The sequence below is a fragment of the Thamnophis elegans genome, chromosome 4, assembly GCF_009769535.1.
Source record: "Thamnophis elegans isolate rThaEle1 chromosome 4, rThaEle1.pri, whole genome shotgun sequence".
In the NCBI taxonomy this organism is placed as follows: domain Eukaryota; kingdom Metazoa; phylum Chordata; class Lepidosauria; order Squamata; family Colubridae; genus Thamnophis; species Thamnophis elegans.
The window spans coordinates 136,176,536-136,197,949 of NC_045544.1; the positions used below are offsets into that span (position 1 = coordinate 136,176,536).

The window sequence follows — 21,414 nt, forward strand, 5'->3', positions numbered from 1 at the left end:
GACCTCCAAGGTCCCTTCCAACTCTACTTTTGTATTGTATTGTATTAATTCATTTTTCAGGGCTGTCATCAGGGATGTTCCCAAGAGATGGTCAGAAAAGTCAAGATGGCGACCACAGCCCTATGGTCAAAAGCCCTGCCCCCTTTTTAATTGACGTCAACATCTTTTTTTTAAATCACCATTCCCAACCACCCACCCGCAAGGATGACCTTGCCAACCCTTGTTACTGCTTTTCAGGAAATGGTCTTTGTAGTCCAGGTAGTCCTCGCCTTACAACTGCAATTGAACTTTGATTTTGGGTTTCACCGATTAGACTGATACGTGTTTATAGAAATGGCTATGGGGTTTTGATGGCTCGGACATGACTTCACAACTAGCAGCAACAACACTGAAAGAGAGGTTCAATTTATTCTCTGTAGCATCTGAGGGCTGTTCAAGAAGTAATCATTAAAGAAAGCTCCAACCTAGAACTAAGGAGGAATTTCATGACGGTGAGAAAAATTAACCGGTGGAACAACTTGCCTCCAGAAATTGTGGGTGTTCCATCACTGGAGGTTTTCAAGAAGAGACTGGACAACCATTTGTCTGAAATGGTATAGGGTTTCTGTTGTGGCCCAGCAGGAGCCGTTGGAGCTGCAAACAGACTCCAATAGCATAGGACCCTATGAGTCGGCTCTGGAAGATGTGGAGGACTCTGGACAGGGTTCAGACTCCGAGCATGGACCAGACAGGCTGGTTGGCCACCAGGAGGCCCCTGAGGCATGGAGCAGTGGTGAAAGCCAAAGGGAGTGTGTCCATGACGTCAGGCCCTGGAGCAGTGGTGAAGACGTCAGGCCTTTGAGCAGTGATGAGGTTCAGAGGGAATTGGCCCCGGACGCTTGGCAGAGACAGGCGGATAAGCGCCGGCAGCAATTAAGGAGGCAAAGGAGATAATTGGACCCAGGTGGTTGTGATTAGGCCCCTCCCAAGAGAATATATAAGAAGAGACTTTGGGAGGAGGCTGTTTGCAGGATTCAACTAATATACTAATGCTGGAGAAGCTCTCGTGTGTATTTCTTATCTTGGAAGTCTGGGTTGCTGCCAAAGTCTTGTCAGTGTGTTAATTTATTGTGAATAAATTGTCTAGCAGTAATCTTGTGTCAGCATGCCTCACCGTACGGAGGGGGATCGGAACAGGTTTCCTAGTTGGACCAGAACATGGGTCCCCAATCCCCGGGCCGCAGCTCACAAATGGACTGCAGCCCATTCAGAACCTTGCCACGCAAGTGGCGGGCGAGGCTGCTCCACTCATCCAAATGGCTCATGCTCACACATATACCTCGGTTTGCGTCAGCGGCAGGCTTCCACACATGACCACGTACCACTTTCACATAACCATTTCCTCTCCCCCACCCCGCCAGTCCACCAAGCTGGAAAGATCGGGGACCACTGCACTAGAAGACCACCAAGTTCCCCTTCCAACTCTTTTTATTCTGCATTCTGTATTCTTCGTACTTTTTAAAATAAAGCCTTCCTAAGCAATTTTATAAAAGAGACGCAGTGGCTAAGACACGGAGCTTATCGATCAGGAAGGACGGCAGTTTGAATCCCTAGCACCGCATAATGGAGGGAACTCACGTTACTTGTCCCAGCTTCTGCCAACCTAGCCGTTCGAAAGCACGTAAAAAATGCAAGTAGAAAAATAGGAACCACCTTTGGTGGGAAGGGAACAGCCTTCTGTGCGCCTTCGGTGTTGAATCATGCCGGCCACATAACCACGGAGACGTCTTCGGACAGCACTGGCTCTTCGGCTTTGAAACGGAGATGAGCACCACCCCCTAGAATCGGGAACGACTAACACATACGCGCTAGGGGAACCTTTACCTTTTAAGCAATTTTATGGAATTGATAAAGCCCACACGTCCCTCGTCTTGACAGTAGGGGGCGCTCCATTTCCATCCTACGAACTTTTGGGCCGTGTCAGGGAAGGGGCGTAAGATGAAAGGATGACAGTGACTCTCGCTTAAAATCTTTCACGGTAATTTTAGATGCAATCAACGGTGGGTGGGGTGTTTTTGTTTTGTTTTTCTTCCCAATTTGGTCTTTGCTAGAGCGGTATTTTTTCCCCCCTCCACTTAACCTCTTTCTTGTCGAAACAAGGCCCATTAAATCAGAGAAGGCACTAAATATTTATGAATTAATTACATTCGAAAGGAAAGCTAAGAAGCCTTAGAAGGTATCGCTTGCTGGCGCCTGTTGCACAGGTGCGGAGAACCTGTAACCATCCCAGTATTGTGGATCTTCTGCTCCCAGTAACTCACCCCAGTATGGCCAACGGCCAGGAAAAAATACATATGGGGATTGTAATCCCACATGTGGAATGTCTCACGTTCCCCTCCCCTCTCCTTTGGCTGATGCAGGCTTGGCTGTGCACACAAGGACATTGATCCCACGTAATTTTCACGCTAAATATTTTGGCCGATGGGAGTATTGTGTAAATTATTTCTGTTTTTGTTTTGTTTTTTAATCCTGCTGTTCTGGCATGTTGTCAGAAGAGGAGGCTTCAGGTTTCTTCGTTTTTTCAGGCTGAAGCTGCAGGATGCCTCGTACAGAAAGTCCTCGACTTACAACTGTTCGTTCGAAGTGACAACAGCGCTGAAAAAAGTGTCTTCGCACTTAGGAACATCAAAATTTGGGCACATAGCAATTGGCTTGTATTTATCACGGTTGCACTGTCCTAGGGTCATTTGATCCTGGGAAAACTTCTCAGCTGCCTTCCGACAAGCCAAGTCAATGAGGGAAGCCAGATTCACTTAATGACTACATGACTCATGGAACAACTACAGTGATTTACTTAACTAAAACATACGAAGAACGGTTGCAGGAACTGGGCATGGCTGGTCTAGTGAAGAGAAGGACCAGGGGAGACAGGATAGCAGCGTTCCAATATTTGAGGGGCTGCCACAGAGCCAAAAATCCAAAAGTGCCCTGGGTGAAACCAGGCTTCATAGCAGTAACTGTGAGAGGATCTTGGGAGTCTTACTGGACAACCAGTTAAATATGAGCCAGCAGTGTGTGGCAGCGGCCAAAAAAGCCAATGCAATCCTGAGTTGCATTAACAGAGGGATACAATCAAGATCAAGTGAGGTACAAATACTACTACTTGTCAGCTGTGACCAGGGGGGCATTTGCCCAGGTTCGCCTGGTACACCAGTTGCGACCCTACCTAAACCGGGAGGCTCTCACAACAGTCACTCGTGCCCTTGTGACCTCTAGGCTGGAATACTGCAATGTGCTCTACATGGGGCTGCCCTTGAAGAGCATTCGGCGACTTCAGCTAGTCCAGAACGCGGCCGCGCGAGCGATTGTGGGTGCACCTCGTTTCACCCATGTAACACCCATCCTCCGCGAGCTGCACTGGCTGCCTGTTGATCTCCAGGTGCGCTTCAAGGTGCTACTTATCACCTATAAAGCCCTTCATGGTAGTGGGCCTGGGTACTTGAGAGACCGCCTACTGCCAATTACCTCCACTAGACCGATACGATCGCATCGATTAGGCCTCCTCCGAATTCCATCTTCCAGCCAGTGCAGACTGGCAACTACCCGGAGGAGAGCCTTCTCGGTGGCTGCTCCGACCCTTTGGAACGAACTCCCCGTGGAGATTCGGACCCTCACCACCCTCCAGTCCTTCCGCGCCGCTTTAAAGATCTGGCTGTCCCCGCTGGCCTGGGGTTAAGATTGTAGCCCCACCCGAACTGTGTGACTGTTGTGCTCTTTTTTTAACATGTTGTATTGTCTACTGTTTGTCTCCCCCCCCCCTTTTTTTGAATTGTGAGCCGCCCTGAGTCCCCCCAGGGAAAAGGGCGGCATACAAATAAAGGAAACTAAACCAAACTAAACTACTCTATAAAGCCTTTGTAAGGCCACACCTAGAATACTGCATCCAATTTTGGTCACCACACTATAAAAACGATGTTGAGACTCTAGGAAAAAGCGCAACAAAGATGATTTGGGGACTGGAGGCTAAAACCTACGATGAACGGTTGCAGGAACTGGGCATAGCTAGTCTAGTGAAGAGAAGGACCAGGGGAGACATGAGAGCAGTCTACCAATATTTGAGGGGCTGCCACAGAGAGGAGGGCGGTCAAGCTATTCTCCAAGGTACCTGAAGGCCAGGCAAGGAAGAATGGATGGAAACTGATCAACGAGAGATTCAACCTAGAAATAAGGATAAATTTTCTGACAGTGAGAACAATCAACCCATGGAACAGAAGTTGCCTTCGGAAGTTGTGGGAGCTTCATCACTGGAGGCTTTTAAGAAGAGACTGGACAGCCATCTGTCAGAAATGGTGCATGGTCTCCTGCGTGGGCGGAAGGTTGGAATAGATGACCTACAAGGTCCCTTCCAATTCTGTTAATCTAATTGTGGCCAAAAAACAAGTTGTAAAATTGCAATAGCACCTAGATTTATATACCATTTCACAGTGCTTTTTACAGCCTTCTTTAAGCGGTTTACATAGTCAGCCTCTTGCCCCCCAACACTCTGGGTCCTCATTTGACCCACCTTGGAAGGATGGGAGGCCGAGTCAACCTTGAGCCGGGAAGGATTCGAACTGCCAAATTGCAGGCAGTCGGCAGAAGTAGCCTGCAATACTACATTCTAACCCCTGCGCCACCATGGCTCACTTACCAACCATCTCGCTCAGCCATGAAAATTGGGGGCTCAGTTGTGATCGTAAGCCGAGGACTATTTGTACACCAGCAAAATTTTTAAAAAAGGATCGTGAAATGCCTTGCATAGCAGTTGTGGTTGATTCTTTGCTGAATTCAAACATTTGCTGTTAAAAGTTCAGCTCTTGGAGCCGACCAAGGCCGAAAGATTATCGTTGCTCTTCCAACGGGCAGACAAAAGCTGCTCTCTTCTCTCCACATCTGTGAAAAAGCCAGCCTTGGCCGACTGCTCTTTCCGTCACATCTCTGGGACACCTCTTCCCAGCTGCCTCTATCTCGCCTTGGCATGAGAATAAGCGTCCCCGTTGCAGATCAGACAAGAGTCCTTTAATTTCCCAAGGTGTCCTTGAGTGAGCAGCTGAGGGTTTAAGGACACCGGAACCTTTCCAAAAAACTTCTTTTTCCCCTGACCTTGGAGAAATGGGAGAGGAAGGGAACAGGGTAAATAATTTTTTTTTTTTTGCCAAGTACATTGAAGCTACGAAGGAGATATAATAATGGTGCATTTAAAAAACAACAGAATGGGAATCCTTGGGCTGTCCTTGGCCTTCTGCTGTTTTTTTGTGAGATCATATGACTTGGACTGAAAATTCAGCAAAATCTGTAAGTGTTACAATAAATTGGATGGCAACACTAAAGCCTCAAGATGGCCTCGGTCAGGAACCCTGATATTGGATCCAACTTTCTTGGTTCTAATACCACTTTTATAAGGTCTTGGTAAAGCCACACTTGGAATACCGCATCCAGTCTTGGTCGCCACCATGTAAAAAAGATGTTGAGACTCTAGAAAGAGTGCAGAGAAGAACAACCAAGAGGATTACGGGGACTGGAGGCTCAAAGATATGAAGAACGGTTGCAGGAACTGGGCCTGGCTAATCTAGTGAAGAGAAGGACCAGGGGGGGCATGATAGCAGTCTTCCAATATCTACCCACAAAGAAGAGGGAGTCAAGCTATTCTCCAAAGCACCCGAATGCAGGAGAAGAAACCATGAAAGGAAACATATCAAAGAGAGAAACAACTTAGAAGTTCCTGACAGTGGGAACAATTAACCAGTGGAATGACTTGTCTCCAGAAGTTGTGAAGTTTTGAAGATAGCAATAGCAGTTAGACTTATATGCTGCTTCATAGGGCTTTCAGCCCTCTCTAAGTGGTTTACAGAGTCAGCATATTGCCCCCAACAACAATCCGGGTCCTCATTTTACCCACCTCGGAAGGATGGAAGGCTGAGTCAACCCTGAGCCGGTGAGATTTGAACTGCAGAACTGCAGTCAGCTGAAGTAGCCTGCAGTGCTGCATTTAACCACTGCGCCACCTCGGCTCTATATAAGATGATGTTGGATAACCATTGGTCTGAAATGGTGTAGGATTTCCTACCTAAGCAGGGGGTTGGACTAGAAGACCTCCAAGGTCTCATCCAACTCTGTTATTCTATTTGTCTATTTCTAATAGGTTTAGCTTTGTGATCCCAGTTTGGTTTGTTGTTGTTGTTAAGTCGCTAACTTGTGTCTGACTCTTTGTGACCCCATGGACCATAGCACACCAGCCCCACTCCCCTTCTGGGGCTGCCACAAAGAAGAAAGGGGGGGTGGTGCTGATGGATGGAAACTAAAAGAGAGGAGCAACCTAAAAACTAAGGAAAAGTTTTCTGATAGTTACAATAATTAGTTCAGTTCAGTTCAGTTTAATAAATTTATATGCCGCCCAATCCCGAAGGACTTTGGGCGGCTTACATAAAAACAATTTTAAAAAACACTAAAAAAAAGTTTAAAAAGTAGAAGACAAGCAAGTTAAAAAGACACAACATTCACTCAACCTTAGTGGGGGCTGGATCTTCCAGAAAAGCCAGGTCTTAATAGACTTTCGGAAGGCCGCGAGAGTGGGGAGGGTCCAGATCTGGGGGTAGATCGTTCCATAGGGCCAGGGCAGCTACAGAGAGGGCCCTCCCCCGAGGAGCCGCCAAACGACATTGTCTAGTTGACGGCACCCAGAGAAGACCCATCCTGTGAGATCTTATCCGATGCTGGAAGGTGTGTGGCAGGAGACGGTCCTGAAGATATCCAGGTCCTAAGCCATGTAGGGCTTTAAAGGTGATAACCAGCACCTTGAAGCACGTTCAGAGACCAATCGGGAGCCAGTGCAGCTTGCAGAGGATGGGTGTAATATGGGTGTATCTTGGTACATTAATCAGTGGAATGGCTTGCCTCCAGTAGTTGCTCCATCACTGGAAGTATTCAAGAAAAGACAGCAATAGCACTTAGACTTATATACTGCTTTACAGTGCTTTACAGCCCTCTCTAAGCGGTGTACAGAGTAAGCATCTTGCCCACAACACTCTGGGTCCTCATTTTACTGATGTTGGAAGGATGGAAAGCTGAGTCGACTTGAGTCTGTCAGGATCGAACTGCTGGCAGTGAGCTAGCCTGCAATACTGCATTCTAACCACTGCGCCACCATGGCTCTTTGATGTGTAATGTATAAGAGTGGAATGGAATGGAGCCGTACAAAACAGAATAGGAATAGAACAGAATAGAATAGAATATGTCTACATGTAGACATAAATGTTGAACATTCTATCACATGTGGTGGACATGTCCCCACGCAAGGGAAATATTGGCTTAAAATTAAGGATTGGCTGGAAGGAATCACGGAATAGAAGATAGAATTGAAACCAGAATTATGTTTATTAGGTATAATAGACCCAAAGATTGACAAGAAATATCAATATATAATATTACACATACTAACCGCTGCTAGGATCACCTTTAGACAAAATTGGAAACAAAAAATTACACCACCACCCCAGATGAAATGGTAATTAGGAATGTACTCGAATGTGCTGAAATGGATAGTATGACTATGGAGTTAAAAGAAAAAGAAGAGTCAGACTATTATATAAAATTTGGAGTAGACTGTACAAGTGGCTAGAGAATAGAATCCAAAACAAGAAATAAAAGTTTTAAAAACTATTGATTATAATAGGAAGAAAAATGTATATATTTAAAATCTGATTATATGTATTATACTATTCTACTACAATATAATTATTACATTAGTATCAGAATTGTTAAAAACTACAAAAAGGCAATAATCGAATAGTAAACCACAAAAGCAGAATATACATGCTGATATGGGAAGCTGTAAAATTATATTATATTGTTGTGTTGTTTGTGTTTTTATCTGTTTTGTATTTTTTTTTTGTATTTTTTCTTGGATTTTTTCCTTTTCTCTTTTCTTTACTTGTCGTTTTAAACTTGAAAATGTTCAGTAAAATATTTTTTAAAGAATAGAATAGAATAGAATATAGAATGGAATGGATCTGAGCAGAACAGGAATAGGGAATAGAACAGAACATAATAAAATAGAATGGATCTGAGCAGAACAGAATAGGAATAGAATAGAAAAGAATAGAATAGAATAGAATTAGAACAGAATGGAATCAAAACGGAATGGAATGGAATTAATCTCTGATTCATTATATCATTTCCCCAGGGTTGTCTAAATGGATTCGTCAGCAGATCCATCACTACGAAGACTTTGATTGTGCCCTTAACTCTTTGGATGCCTTTGCTAAAATGAACCAGAATGGCACTGAAGCTGCCCTTCAGGATCCCAACAGCTCTCTGCTCCTGTCTACAAGTTCAAAGATTCTGACACTACTTTCTGCTCCGGAGGGAGCTCTTCCTTTAACACCTGGCGCTCTTCATGAAAGGAAAGCACAACTTTCAGTTTTGGAAACAGGCTCTGCCGAACGCATCACAACTCGCCCAACAACCTCCGGTTAGTCATGAGATCCCTCGCCAGAGCAAAGTTAATCTTGCTAAGATTTTAAAAAACCAAATGCTTTTGTCGTTCTGCTTATTTTTGGACAGCCTTCTGAGTATCACCAGCGTCCAAGGAATACAGTACCAGAAGCTGTTTCATCCCAAGCCATCAATCAGGAGCTACCGTATTATTCAGAGTATAAGACGGATCTTTTTTCCCCCCTAAAAGTGGGTGAAAATTTAGATCCGTCTTTATAGACTGAATAAGGGACACGGTAGTTCAATCAGAAAGTTCGGCAGTTTGCTCCTAAGCAATTTTATAAAAGAGACGCAGTGGCTAAGACGCTGAGCTTTTTGATCAGAAAGGTCAGCAGTTTGGAGGTTTGAATCCCTAGCGCCACGTAACAGAGTGAGCTCCCGTTACTTGTCCCAGCTTCTGCCAACCTAGCAGTTCAAAAGCATGTGAAAAATGCAAGTAGAAAAATAGGAACCATCTTTGGTGGGAAGGTAATAGCGTTCCATGGACCTTCAGCATTTAGTCATGCCGGCCACATGACCACGGAGACGTCTTCGGACAGCGCTGGCTCTTCAGCTTTGAAACGGAGATGAGCACCACCCCCTAGAGTCAGGAACAACTAGCACATATGTGCGAGGGGAACCTTTACCTTTACCTTATAGACTGAACCCAGGCATTTTTGGCCTCCCGAACATGCCACACATCACGTTTTTGCTCTCCTCGGCCCCCAGAAGGATTCTGCAATGCTACACATGGCCCGTCTTAACCAAAAAAGGGGTACATTTTGGCGAAAACAGGCTGAGCAGAGCATTGCACAGTATTTCTGGGGGCTGGGAAGGGCGAAAACACGATACACAGAGGCCAAAAACTATTTGTTTCTTGTTTTCCTCCTGTAAATTTAGGTGCTTCTTAGAGTAAGGTTCTACATTTAGGCAAGAAAAGCGAAATGCACAGGTATAGTATAGGTGGTACCTTGCTCAGTAGTAGTAACTGTGAGAGGGATCTTGCAGTCCTAGTGGACAACCATTTAAATAGGAGCCAGCCGTGTGCAGCAGCTGCCAAAAAAGCCAATTCTACACAATTCTAGGCTGCATAAACAGAGGGATAGAATCAAGATCACGTGAAGGGTTAATGCCACTTTATAAGGCCTTGGTAAGTCCACACTTGGAATATGGCATTCAGTTTTGGTCACCGCGATGTAGAAAAGTTGTGGAGACTCTAGAAAGAGTGCAGAGAAGAGCAACAAAGAGGATTAGGGGACTGGAGGCTAAAACATATGAAGAACGGTTGCAGGAACTGGCTATGTCTAATAGAAAGAAGGATTAGGGGAGACATGATAGCAGTCTTCCAATATCTCAGGGGTTGCCACAAAGAAGAGGAGTCAAACTATTCTCCAAGGCTCCTGAGAGGAGAACAAGAAGCAATGGGTGGAAACTAATCAAGGAGAGAAGCAACCTAGAACTGAGGAGAAATTTCCCGACAGTGAGAACAATTAACCAGTGGAACAGAAGTTGTCTCCAGAAGTTGTGAATGCCCCAACACTGGAAATCTTTAAGAAGATGTTGGATAGCCATTTGTCTGAAACAGCATAGGGTTTCCTGCCTAGGCAGGGGGTTGGACGAGAAGACCTCCAAGGTCCTTCCAACTCTGCTATTTTATTATAGTTCGAAAAATATGGTATGTATCTGAAAACCAAATTTTTAAAAATGGCTAAAACTGTTTCAGATTGTCAAGCCTCATCAGACTGCAGAGCTCTCACGTCGGAGGTCCTGGGCAGTCTTGTTGTCTCATGCAGTTTTATACATGCAGTTTTATGCAGTTTGGAAGCTCTCTTTTTTTTTTTTTTTGCCTAAAATCACCTCCTCAGAAATCTTTTAAGGTCTCATGCAAGAAAAGTGAAATTTCATGAGGTGATTTTGACAAAGTGGTAGGTAGGTAGGTAGGAATCAGCGGATGAGTGAGTTGGTAAGTTAAAAGAAGGTAGGGAAGGAAGGATGTTGGAACAAATGAACGAATGAAGGATGGGTAGAGGGAAGAAGGAAGGAGAATGTGATGGAAGGAAGGAGAATAGAAGGTGGATGGGAGGAAGAAAAATAGGGAAGGAAGGAAGTTGGAACGAATGAACGAACAAAGTATGGGTAGAGGGAAGAAGGAAGGAGAATGTGATGGAAGGAAGGAGAATAGAAGGTGGATGGGAGGAAGAAAAATAGGGAAGGAAGGAAGAAGAGAAGGAAGTTGGAACGGATGAACAAACAAAGGATGGGTAGAGGGAAGGAATAAAGGAAGGAAAGAAAATATGAGGATGAAAGGAAGGAGAATAGAAGGCGGATGGGAGGAAGAAAAATAGGGAAGGAAGGAAGAAGGGAAGGAAGTTGGAACAGATGAACGAACAAAGGATGGGTAGAGGGAAGGAGGAAGAAGGAAGGAGAACATGATGGAAGGAAAGAGAATAAAAGGCGGATGGAAGGAAGAAAAATAGGGAAGGAAGGAAGAAGGGAAGGAAGTTGGAATGGATGAACGAACAAAGGATGGGTAGAGGGAAGGAGGAAGAAGGAACAAAAAATGATGGAAGGAAGAATAGAAGGTAGACGGAAAAAATAGAAGGAAGCAAGTTGGAACGAATGAACAAAGTATGGATAGAGGGAAAGAAAGAAAAATGAGAATGGAAAGAAGGAGAATAGGATGGAAGGAAGAGAAATAGGAAGGAAGGAAAATGAAAGAAGAAAAATACAGATGGGAGGAAGGAAGGAAATAAGATCAGGATGGAAGGAAGAAAAGGAAAGGAAGGAGAAGGAAGAAAAATAAGGATGGAAGGAAGGAAGAGTTTCTTTTGCTTTTCAGGAGCAAACATGCCATCCCCTGACCCGTGGCTGGGCAGATTTAAGGGGTGGGGGGTGCTTTGAAGCCTAGGTAGGCATTCACACGATCCCTCTGCAACTCTTTAAAGCAGCTGCATCTGTTCCTGGGATCGAACAGCCGCCTTCCATGGCTGCACTGCAATCCCAAGAAAACATGCATTGCCTTCCATAGCATCGTCTTGAGTTGGTGGAGAGCGAAAAGCTGCCAATGGGGAGGAAAGTCCAAAAAAAACCCACCCACCTCTGGGCGTGCAGGGATGTGTTGGGCCACCCACGGGGCTCCCTTTGTCCCTGGGTGGAAAGAAGGGATTAAGTCCGTCTTAACAAAATCTTCCCTAACAGTTCCTCCCCATACTTAGTTGTATATACATTGAAGGCAGGAGGTTCTATTACGGCATGTCAATCCGCTTCCTTGAAAACTAGTCAAAAGTTTTACAAAGAGAGGAAGCTTCCGGAGGATGGAAAGGCTGGTTCATTTTGCTAATACACCAAAACGAGCTCCGTGGATTGTTGATGCAAAGCTGGGCACGGGTGGCATTCCTTATTTGCAACATTAATATTTTTAATGCTGTATCCCTTCCTCCTTTCCCCTTCCTTCATTCCTCTCTTTTTGCTTCTTTTCTTCTTCCTTCTCCCCTCCTTTTTCCTTCCTACTTTCCTACCTATTCTCCTTCCTTCCACCCTCATTTTTTCCTTCCTTCTTTCTTCAGTTTCCTTCGTTTCCTCTACTCATCCTTTGTTCATTCATCTGTTCCAGCTTCCTCCCTCCCTGACCTTCCTTTCCTTCTTCTCCCTCCATGCCCTCCCTCTCTTCCTCCTGCCCTCCATGTTTTTCTTTCTTTTCTCCTTCTATGCCCTTTCTCTTCCTTCATTCCCTCCTTCCTTCTTTCCTACCTTTTTTCTTCCTTCCATCCTCCTCTCTATTCTCCGTCGTGACCCGACAAATGCGCAAACGACAAAAGCGCACCGACAAAACCGCGGCGCTAAAACCGTGATGTCAAAAGCGCGCTGACAGAAGCGCGATTTAAGTTAAGGTAAGGTTTAGGGTTAGGGTTACAGCGCGCTTCTGTTGGCGCGCTGTTGTTGGTGCGCTTCAGCGCTCTTTTGTCGGCGCGGTTTTGTCACCGCGGTTTAGTCAGGTGCGCTTTTGGCATTCGCGCATTTGTGGTAGAACCATTCTCCGTTCCATCCTCATTTTTCCTTCTTCATTTTCCTTCCTTTCCCCTGCCCATCCTTTGTTCATTCATTTATTCCAATTTCATCCATCAGCCTCACTGACCCTCCTTTCTTTCCTTTTCCTCTCTCCATGCCTTCCCTCCCTTCCTCTCTCTCTTCTTCCTGCTCTCCATGTTTTCCCCTTCCTTCCTCCTTCCTTCTATGGCATATGCCCTTCCTCCCTACCTCCCTGAATTTCCTTCCTGTCTTTCTTCTCTCCCTCCATTCCCTCCCTCCTTTCCCCCCACTCTCCAAATTTTCCTTTCCTTCGTTTCTCCCTCAATGCCCATCCTTCCTCCCTCACTTCCATCCTCTCCTTCCCTTCTCCTCTTCCCTTACTTGCAGCGTTCCATGGACACGTGACCACAATTTGCAACTTTTTTTTTTTTTTTTGCTGTAAACTGATGTTTACTTCCAGTTTCTGGCACACAAAAAAAGTCCCATGCAGACAGTGGCTTTACTTAACAATGATTGCATTCACATAACAACTGCTGCGTTTGCTTTGTTGTTTAAAAAAAAGTTGGTTGGAGCTTTGTGTTTTAACTTTTTTTGAAACAAATCAAAGTTTTTTTTTTTAAATAAATAAGGGCGGGATGTAAATCTATGATTTAATCAATTATCCTAGTACTGACTCCTGATGGATATGCTAATGACAAGAATTAATAATCTCTCCTTCTGTCTCTTTTATCTTATTTGTCCGGGTTCCAAATAGCATCCAAAAGTAAATCAGAGTCCAATGCAAAGGATTCCTCAAAGTTCCAATTTATCAAGAGATCCATGTTGGCACATCTGGGAAAACCCGAATCTGAAGGCTTCCTGGTTTTCCCCACCCAGTTGAAAGATCTTGCCCCCACACCCACAAGCCCATCACATGGTCCTGTCTCCCACTGCCATGCTGGTAGTTTCCACCCATCCAGTTCTGGTCAGGTGCAGAGGTGCAGAGACAAAGGATGACCTTGGCTTTCTAGAAAGAATGTTGTTATGGCTACATAGCATCTAACTCCGTACAATCCCCCCCCCTTTCCATTTTCCCACCATAGAAAAGGCATAGTAGAATAATAGAAAGTGTGGCAGGCCAAAGACCGAAAAGAAAAGATGACTGCAGGCCTGACATTTTTATTATCTGCTCTTCCTCCACAGATTCACCCTTCTCCACAAAGCAAAATAAATTGACAGGCTCCAGCCCCATGGGTTCCACGGCTGAAAACATGAAGAAGAGAGCAAGCGATCAGTTCTCCGCTGGCAGCATAGAAAATTACTTCACTAAAATGCGGAATTCAACCCCAGCAGTAAAAAAGAATTACATCTTCAGGGCTCCCGGGCCAACGGAAAAAGCAGGGGAGGAAGACGGTCACTCTGTTCCTTATGGACCCCGGCAGAATATTTTGAGGGTCGAAGAAGATCAACCAATAAGACAGTTGCCAGATGGCAAAACGGTTCATGGTTCTCCAAGGACAAAGATGACCTTGATGACTGAGAAATGTCCCCACGAAAGACAGCACGCTGGACATAAAGGCTTGGAGAAGGTAGTGTCTTCTCCCAGGAGGTCAGATCCTGGTGTCGAAACCGATGCTGGAGACGACAGGCTCTGTTTTACACCTGAACTGTATGATGATGATGATGATGAAGAGGTGGTGGAAGAGAAGAACGAAGGCATGATTCACAATCACGACAGCACTTTGACTTCCTTTGAAACCACAAACACAGTTCTGGCGGAAGAACTTTGTCCACCCAGCGCTCAAAGGCCAGGAGAAGCAGGAATGGGCGCAGAGTGGTGGGGGGCCGCGGAGCACAGCCAGAATGACAGAAGTGCCGTTGAGGAAGCTGGGCATAAGGTCGGCATTGAGGAAACGAAGCAGGAGGCAGAGAGAGAGGGAAATCAGCTTCCTGGATCACAAAGCAAAGGTGTGTCTTGCGATCTGTTCACTTAATTAGTAAAAAAAAAAAAAAATCAGGTTGGAGGAAAAATAGGGATCGCTCTTTCCAGTTAAGGTCAGGAACGGGTTCAGAGAATCCGCGTTCCGGAAAACTGGAGGGACAACTCGTACTTCAGGGGCGCCTGCCTTCATGGGAAAAGTTGGCTCAGAATGGAGATCGGCCAACCCTGTCCCAAAATGGTCCACCTCTCCTCCCGTTCACTTCTGCAACATTCCAGAAGATAGGCGGATGTGATGTGCCCTCAACCGTCTTCCTGTCCCTACAAGTGTTAACGAATGAAAAGAGAGCGTCCACTGAGATGACAGGTGTTTCCAGCCAATGATGGATTGGGACCTATTATTACAGAACCTTGCAGAGAAAACAGGAGGAGATGTAGGAGAAGAGCAGGCAGAGATGGGGCAGAGTCAAGAGAGGGATTAGCCTAGGGGTTGGCAACTTTAAAGACTCGAAGAGCCACAAAGATCCTAACCAGAAGCCCCCCATTCAATTCTGGAGCCTACCAGAAGTCTGGTTCCCTTACCATAGAGTCTCCTCCTAGCCCAGCATCTTTTTTCCTCTGCCGACTGGAAGTCCGGTTCCCCCACCAGAGAGTCTCCTACCGCAAACGTCCTTTTTCCTCCGCCGACCGGAAAACCGGTTCCCCACCATAAAGTCTCCTCCTAGCCCAGCGTCCTTTTTCCTCTGCCAACTGGAAGTCTGGTTCCCCATCATAGAGTCTCCTCCTAGCTCAGCGTCCTTTTTCCTCTGCTGACCGGAAGTCCTGTTCCCCACCATAGAGTCTCCTCCTAGCCCAGCGTCCTTTTTCCTCTGCCGACTGGAAGTCTGGTTCCCCATCATAGTCTCCTCCTAGCTCAGTGTCCTTTTTCCTCTGCCGACCGGAAATCCGGTTCCCCCACCATAGAGTCTCCTCCTAGAGTGGCATCCTTTTTCCTCTACCTGTCCTACCTGAAAGCCCTATCAATTGTGGAGCTGACCAGCGACAGGGAACCTCAGCAGAGGGATGAACGAGCCACATGCGGCTCCAGAGCCACCGGTTGCCAACCCCTGAATTAGCCTGGAAGCCATTTGTGGGAATGTAAGGACTCCGGGCTGATTCCTCACTTAACTCCGCTCTCTGTCTCTGCCTGTCCTTCTAAAAGAGGATGAACCATTCCTTTCAGCAATATCCAACCTATGATGGAGAACAACTCCATCTCTCAACAAGTCTTGGGAGAACTTTAGAAGGACAGAGAAACCATTTGGGTCTTGGTTTCTTCTGCTGCAAACCGATCGTCCCATCCTTGTTTTATTATTATGTATCACCAGCCTATTTACAGGTTTATATGAAGTGGTCAGTGAGATCATTTCCAAATAAATGCAATAGGGTCTATTTCACTCGCTACTTTTTTTCCTGGGCTAAGAAGAAAATTGGGTTTTATATGAGTGCAATTTGATCAATAAAACACAATGTGTGCAAAGAGATCCATTATGGGGTTAGTTTAGTAGCTACTAGCTTAGGAAGACTGATCAAAAACCATGTTTGTTTGCTGAAATTTTGGAGACTGCGTTCCCCTTCCCAATCCTTCGGCCTTTTTAACAATCGTGAACTTCACAGTGGGCCTATCATGAGCTGGGAAAGCTAAACCAAACCAAGTAGTTTTTTTAAAAAACAAATATGCAAACAATTATGCATTTTTATGTGCCATCATTCACCATCAGAACGGGGCAAAGCAGAATATTACGGCTTAAGCGGGTAAAAATAATTAAATATCATTTCATGAGCCTGTCACCAACATATTTTTTTTATTATGAAGATCTCTGTAGGCATTATTTTGCTAGGAAACTATACAGCATGAATCGGTGCTATGGTTCTTCACCAAGACTTTATTGTTTTCTGCATCATGACTTGATTTGTGTCAAATATACCGTATTTTGGAGTATAAGACACACCTTTCCCCCCCTTAAAAGGGCGTGGAAATGTTGGTGCGTCTTATACATCAAATACAGCCATTTTTGGCCTCCTGAAGCCCCACCCCCACATCCAATTTTTGCAAAAAACAGGCCATTTTTTGCAAAAACAGGCATTTTTGCCTTCCTTCAGCCCCCAGAAGCACTCTGAAGGCTTCAGCATGGCTGGGGAAGGGCAAAAATGCCCCCGTTTTTGCAAAAAAACACCCCGTTTTCCACCCATTTTTCACAAAAACGAGGGCATTTTTGCCTTTTCCCAGCCCTGCTGAAGCCTGCAGAGTGTTCCTGGGGGCCAGGAAGGACAAAAACTTTTTTTTCTTACTTACTCTTCGAAATCTTGGTGCATCTTATACACTGGTGCGTCTTATAGCCCAAAAATACAGTAAATGCATCCTTAAATATATTTGGGAGCCAAATCAGGTCTTGGGCACTGAAACACGGGTCCAAAATTTGGGTCACATCAAGACAGATGAGACCATTAGAAATTAATCTTATTGGTTCGCCAGTGATGTCCATCATGTCATACATTTGTTCTAAATAGAACAATTTGTAAAAGAACATAACCATACGAACTTATAAATCCATTAGTCGCAATTTTATAACAGCTTATTAACTTTGTGGTATAACTTTTCCTCAAAATGTTAGGGGTCTTTTTTTCTTTCTTTCTCCCAAACTGGATCAGAAGTTTTCCTCCCCTCCACCCCCATCTTTGGGACAAACATTTTTCTTCTATATGTATATATGTATGTTATATATATGTATGTATGTATGTGTATGTATATGTATATAAATAAACATGTAAAATACACACACACAAAACTTAGACATACACCACATTTACACAATTCAATACAAACAGGAACTTCCTGTTCTTTTTAATAGCAATTATCAATCGATACCGCTCACCTTATATTATTTCCCCTTCTATTATATTTCATTTGGATTTCACCATTCTTAACCCTCTTATTTTACTCATAACTATTATTTTTTGAGTTTTGTTATATTCCTTCATTGATTCTTGTTTCTTTCCTCCATCCCCCTATGCCATTTATCCCATATCTGGTAGAATTCTGATTCTTCTTTTCCCTGGATTTCTTTAGTTAGTTTGTCCATTTCAGCACAATCCACAACCTTTCTTATTATATCATCTTCACTTGGAATTAATTTGTTTTTCCATTTCTGGGCAAAGGCAATCCTTGCCGCCATAATTATATGTAGTATTAAATACTGGATTTCTTTTTTGTATTTCGCAGACATTATTCCTAATAAAAAAAACTTCAGGTTTCCATTCCATTTTAACCCCTGTTATTGTCTCCAGCCAAGTTTTGATCCTTTCTCAAAAAATTTTAGTCTCCTCACAGGTCCACCATAAATGGTAATATGTTCCGTGCATTGATTGGCATTTCTAACATTTTGGGGAGGTATTTGTTAAGATTTTAGCTAACCTTGTTGGTGCCAGGTGCCATCTGTAAAACATTTTGTATTGGTTTTCCTTGTACGCAACTGATAGTGTCATTTTTAAGTTTGTTCCCCAAAATTTTTCCCATTTGTCTAATTCAATATTATAGCCAAAGTTCTGCACCCATTTTATCATTTGTTCTTTCACAATTTCCTCTTCCATTTTATACTTCAGGAGGAATTTATATATTCTCCCTATCATCTTTCTATCTGAGCTTTGAATAATTTTATCCAATTCGTGTGGTCTGTTTCGATGTCATATAATTTAATATCTTTATTGTATTTAGTTTTAATTTGGAGGTAAGTTAGCCAGTCAACTTTCATGTTCTGATCTGCCAATTCTTCAATTGTTTTTAAATTTCCCTGTCTATCAATTAAGTCTCTGTATCTTAGCATTTTGTTCAAACATTTTTCTTCTTAATCCATGTCAAATAAATGATTGTGGCGTGTGAAATATTGACCCACGAGCTACATCGTTTTTTGTTTGTCTATGAAACAAATTACAACAATCAAGTCATTGAAGGAGGGCTTCTGAATCAGTAGAACAGGGATGGGGAACAATGCCTCTTTGATGACTTGTGGACTTCAACTCCCAGAATTCCTGAGCCAGCCCTCAGAAATGGTAGTTAAAAATTATTGGATAAAAATATGCATGTGGTTGGAAAATATGATGCAACATATTGACTTGAAACCTGAAATATTCCTGTTGGGAATCTTACCAGAAACTTATAGTAAAGAAAATGTATGTTTGATTATTCATGTACTGTATTTTTTGGAGTATAAGATGCACCGGAGTATAAGACGCACCAAGATTTTGAAGAAGTAAATTTTTAAAAAAGTTTTTTGCACTCGGCAGGCCTCCCAAACCCTCTGCACACCTCATTTTTTGTGAAAAGCGGGGCATGCGGAGAGTTTCAGAGGCCTGCAAAGTGCTCCTGGGGGCTGGAGGGGGAGGGGCAAAAACGAGAAAAGAATTGCCATTTTTTGTGAAAACGGGCCCGTTTTTGCAAAAAAAAACCAGGGCATGCATAGGCTTTGGGAGGCGTGTAGAGTGCTCCGGGGGGGGGGGGGAACAAGCAAAAAAGGCCCTGGTTTTCATTTGTTTTTGTCCTCCTCAGCCCCCAGGAGCAATTTGCAAGCCTCCCAAACCCTCTGCATGTCCATTTTTGCGAAGGGGGCGGGGTTTTGGGAGGCCAAAAATGCTGTATTCAGTATATAAGATACACCCAGATTTTCACCCTCTTTGGGGGGCAGGGAGGCATATCTTATACTCCGAAAAATGTGGTAATAACTGCAGCTAGTATTTGCACAAAACTGGAAAGAGAAGAGATTCCTGCAGGGGAGAATATGATAAGGAAAATATTAGAATGTGCAGAAATGAATAGATTAACACTGGCAATTAAAGAGAACAAACTGATTATTATATGATATGGAAACATTTTATCGACCGTTAGAGGGTAATATTAAAATTAGATATAAAAGTAGATGAGTAAAATATAGAAAATAGTTGATAGAGTCAATATAGTTAAGTGAATTAAGAAGAGGATGTAAAGCATCAGATATTTAATGTTGGTATTAAGCTAAGAATAGATTAAATAATGAATATGATTGTAAATTTTAACTGTTTATTGCACAAACATTTGTACCCAGACAATACACTGTTTAATGGAAGATGGATTATTTGTACTAAAATAAAATTTTTAAAAAATTGGGGTGGGGGGAGAGAAATGGTAGCTCAGGAATTCTGGCGGTTTGAAGTCCGCATGTCATAATGGGGGGCTGTGGTTCCCCATTTCTGTATTAGAACAAAGTCATCTTAAATAATGTCATTTAAATATAAGCAAGGGAGGGTTTGGGGGGTTGTGATAACTAGAACAAAAAATTAATTGAATCCTGAATCTATTGAAGGGCTGAAAGTACAGAGAAGGTATACGCGAAGAGCAAGGAAGACTTCTAATAACAGAAAGGCACACCAGCAACAGGTAACCTTGAAAGAATGTGTAGATCGAAGAGTATGAGTGGAAATACTGGTTACCCAGTGAGGTCCATGTTATGTGAAACCTTCGGCTCCCATTAAATAAAGATCTCAATGGATAAGGTGACATCAATTACAAGACCTCCTTCTGATGCTCGTGAGCTTCAAGATTGACCGTTGGCTAGAAACATCTTCCTTCTTCATTGTTCAAGGCCAGACAGAAGAAGTCACGGAAATCATGCAAGTACTTCTCGTGTGACTTACTTCCAGGTAACCAAAGGAGGAATTAGATTGTGGGAACATCTTGAGAAGAAACAGAGTCTTTAAGTCATGTTGATTTTTCTGAAATTCAGCAATATTTAAGTCCTGGAGGCTATTTTCTCTTTCCTTTTTCAACAACAGCAATGGACCTGCCATTGCTAACACCCAATGTTCTGTCATGTAGAACAGTCATTTACACTTGGTTGCAAAATGATGCCTTTGCAGTCAACCATTTGGCTTCTGCAAGAATTGAGGTTCTCACCTTATAGAAGTGAGCAGAGAATGGCATGGGAGGACATAATTAAAGGCAAGAACTCTATGATTCTTCCTGGATTTCACTCCCATTCAATCAATCAGTCCATTCCACTGAGATGACTCTCAAAGTTGATCCACCTTCATTTGTGCAGCAATCTTATAGCTTTCTAAGGACATCCACAAGGATGTCCAACCTTGGCTATAAGATTTGTGGACTTTGACTCCCAGAATTCCATTCTGGCTGGGGAATTCTGGGAGTTGAAGTCCACGAATCTTAAAAGTTGCTAGGATTGGACACCCCCTGGTTTTAAAAATCAGGATGGTCAATGGAATCAAGTAAGTGAAGTCTCCCAGCTTTCTTAATGTGTGTCATATGTGCCACACACCTAAAAAAAGGGGGGGGGGCAAGACTAAGTTACAGCCACCACTGATTTTTTTGACCACTGTGTGGTCATCCCTGCATTCACCCACATGTCTTCAGAATGGACTTTCTGCTTTGTTAAGGAGGCTACCTGCTCCTTAGCATTTTTGAAAGCCTTAAACGTGCCGGTGTTTGAATTAGATTGTAATTTGTTAATAATTTTGTATATGTCGGTGCACCTCTGTATTTTATTTCGGTTGGTGTTTTTACTGTAAAGGTCTATGAGACTTCAGAAATTGGTGGAATAAAAAATCTGCATTTTTAAAAAAAATAAAGAATTAAATCTTGTTGGTTTCCCTCAAAAGTCTAACCACAAATAATATAGTTGCTTATTGCTTGATAAAGTTTTAACAATTCTAGATAACCATTTGTCTGAAATGGGGTAGCGTTTACTGACTGAGCAGGGGGTTGGACTAGAAGACCTCCAAAGTCCTTTCCAACTCTAATATTCCAATTCTGTTATATAATCCACTAGTGCTAAGAATTATCTCTGGATTCCTTTTAGGACTATCATCATAAAAACAATTCCCCCCAAAAACTTCCATTTACAAAGCACCTGAAGGCCAGACAAGGAATAATGGATGGAAATCAATTAAGG

The 21,414-nt window shown here is 43.5% G+C and overlaps 1 protein-coding gene across 1 annotated transcript in view; it reads left to right on the forward strand.

The window, feature by feature from the left end:
• The window catches only part of BRIP1 (BRCA1 interacting protein C-terminal helicase 1), a 124,470-nt gene extending 103,407 nt beyond the window's left edge, over positions 1-21,063 (forward strand). Inside the window, exons 19-21 of the mRNA XM_032214863.1 lie at positions 8,201-8,488; positions 13,702-14,466; positions 19,813-21,063. Coding sequence (XP_032070754.1) covers positions 8,201-8,488; positions 13,702-14,466; positions 19,813-19,922 — 1,163 coding nt within the window. The 3' untranslated portion in view covers positions 19,923-21,063. The remainder of the gene's footprint in view (positions 1-8,200; positions 8,489-13,701; positions 14,467-19,812) is intronic.
• Positions 21,064-21,414: the final 351 nt, after the last annotated feature.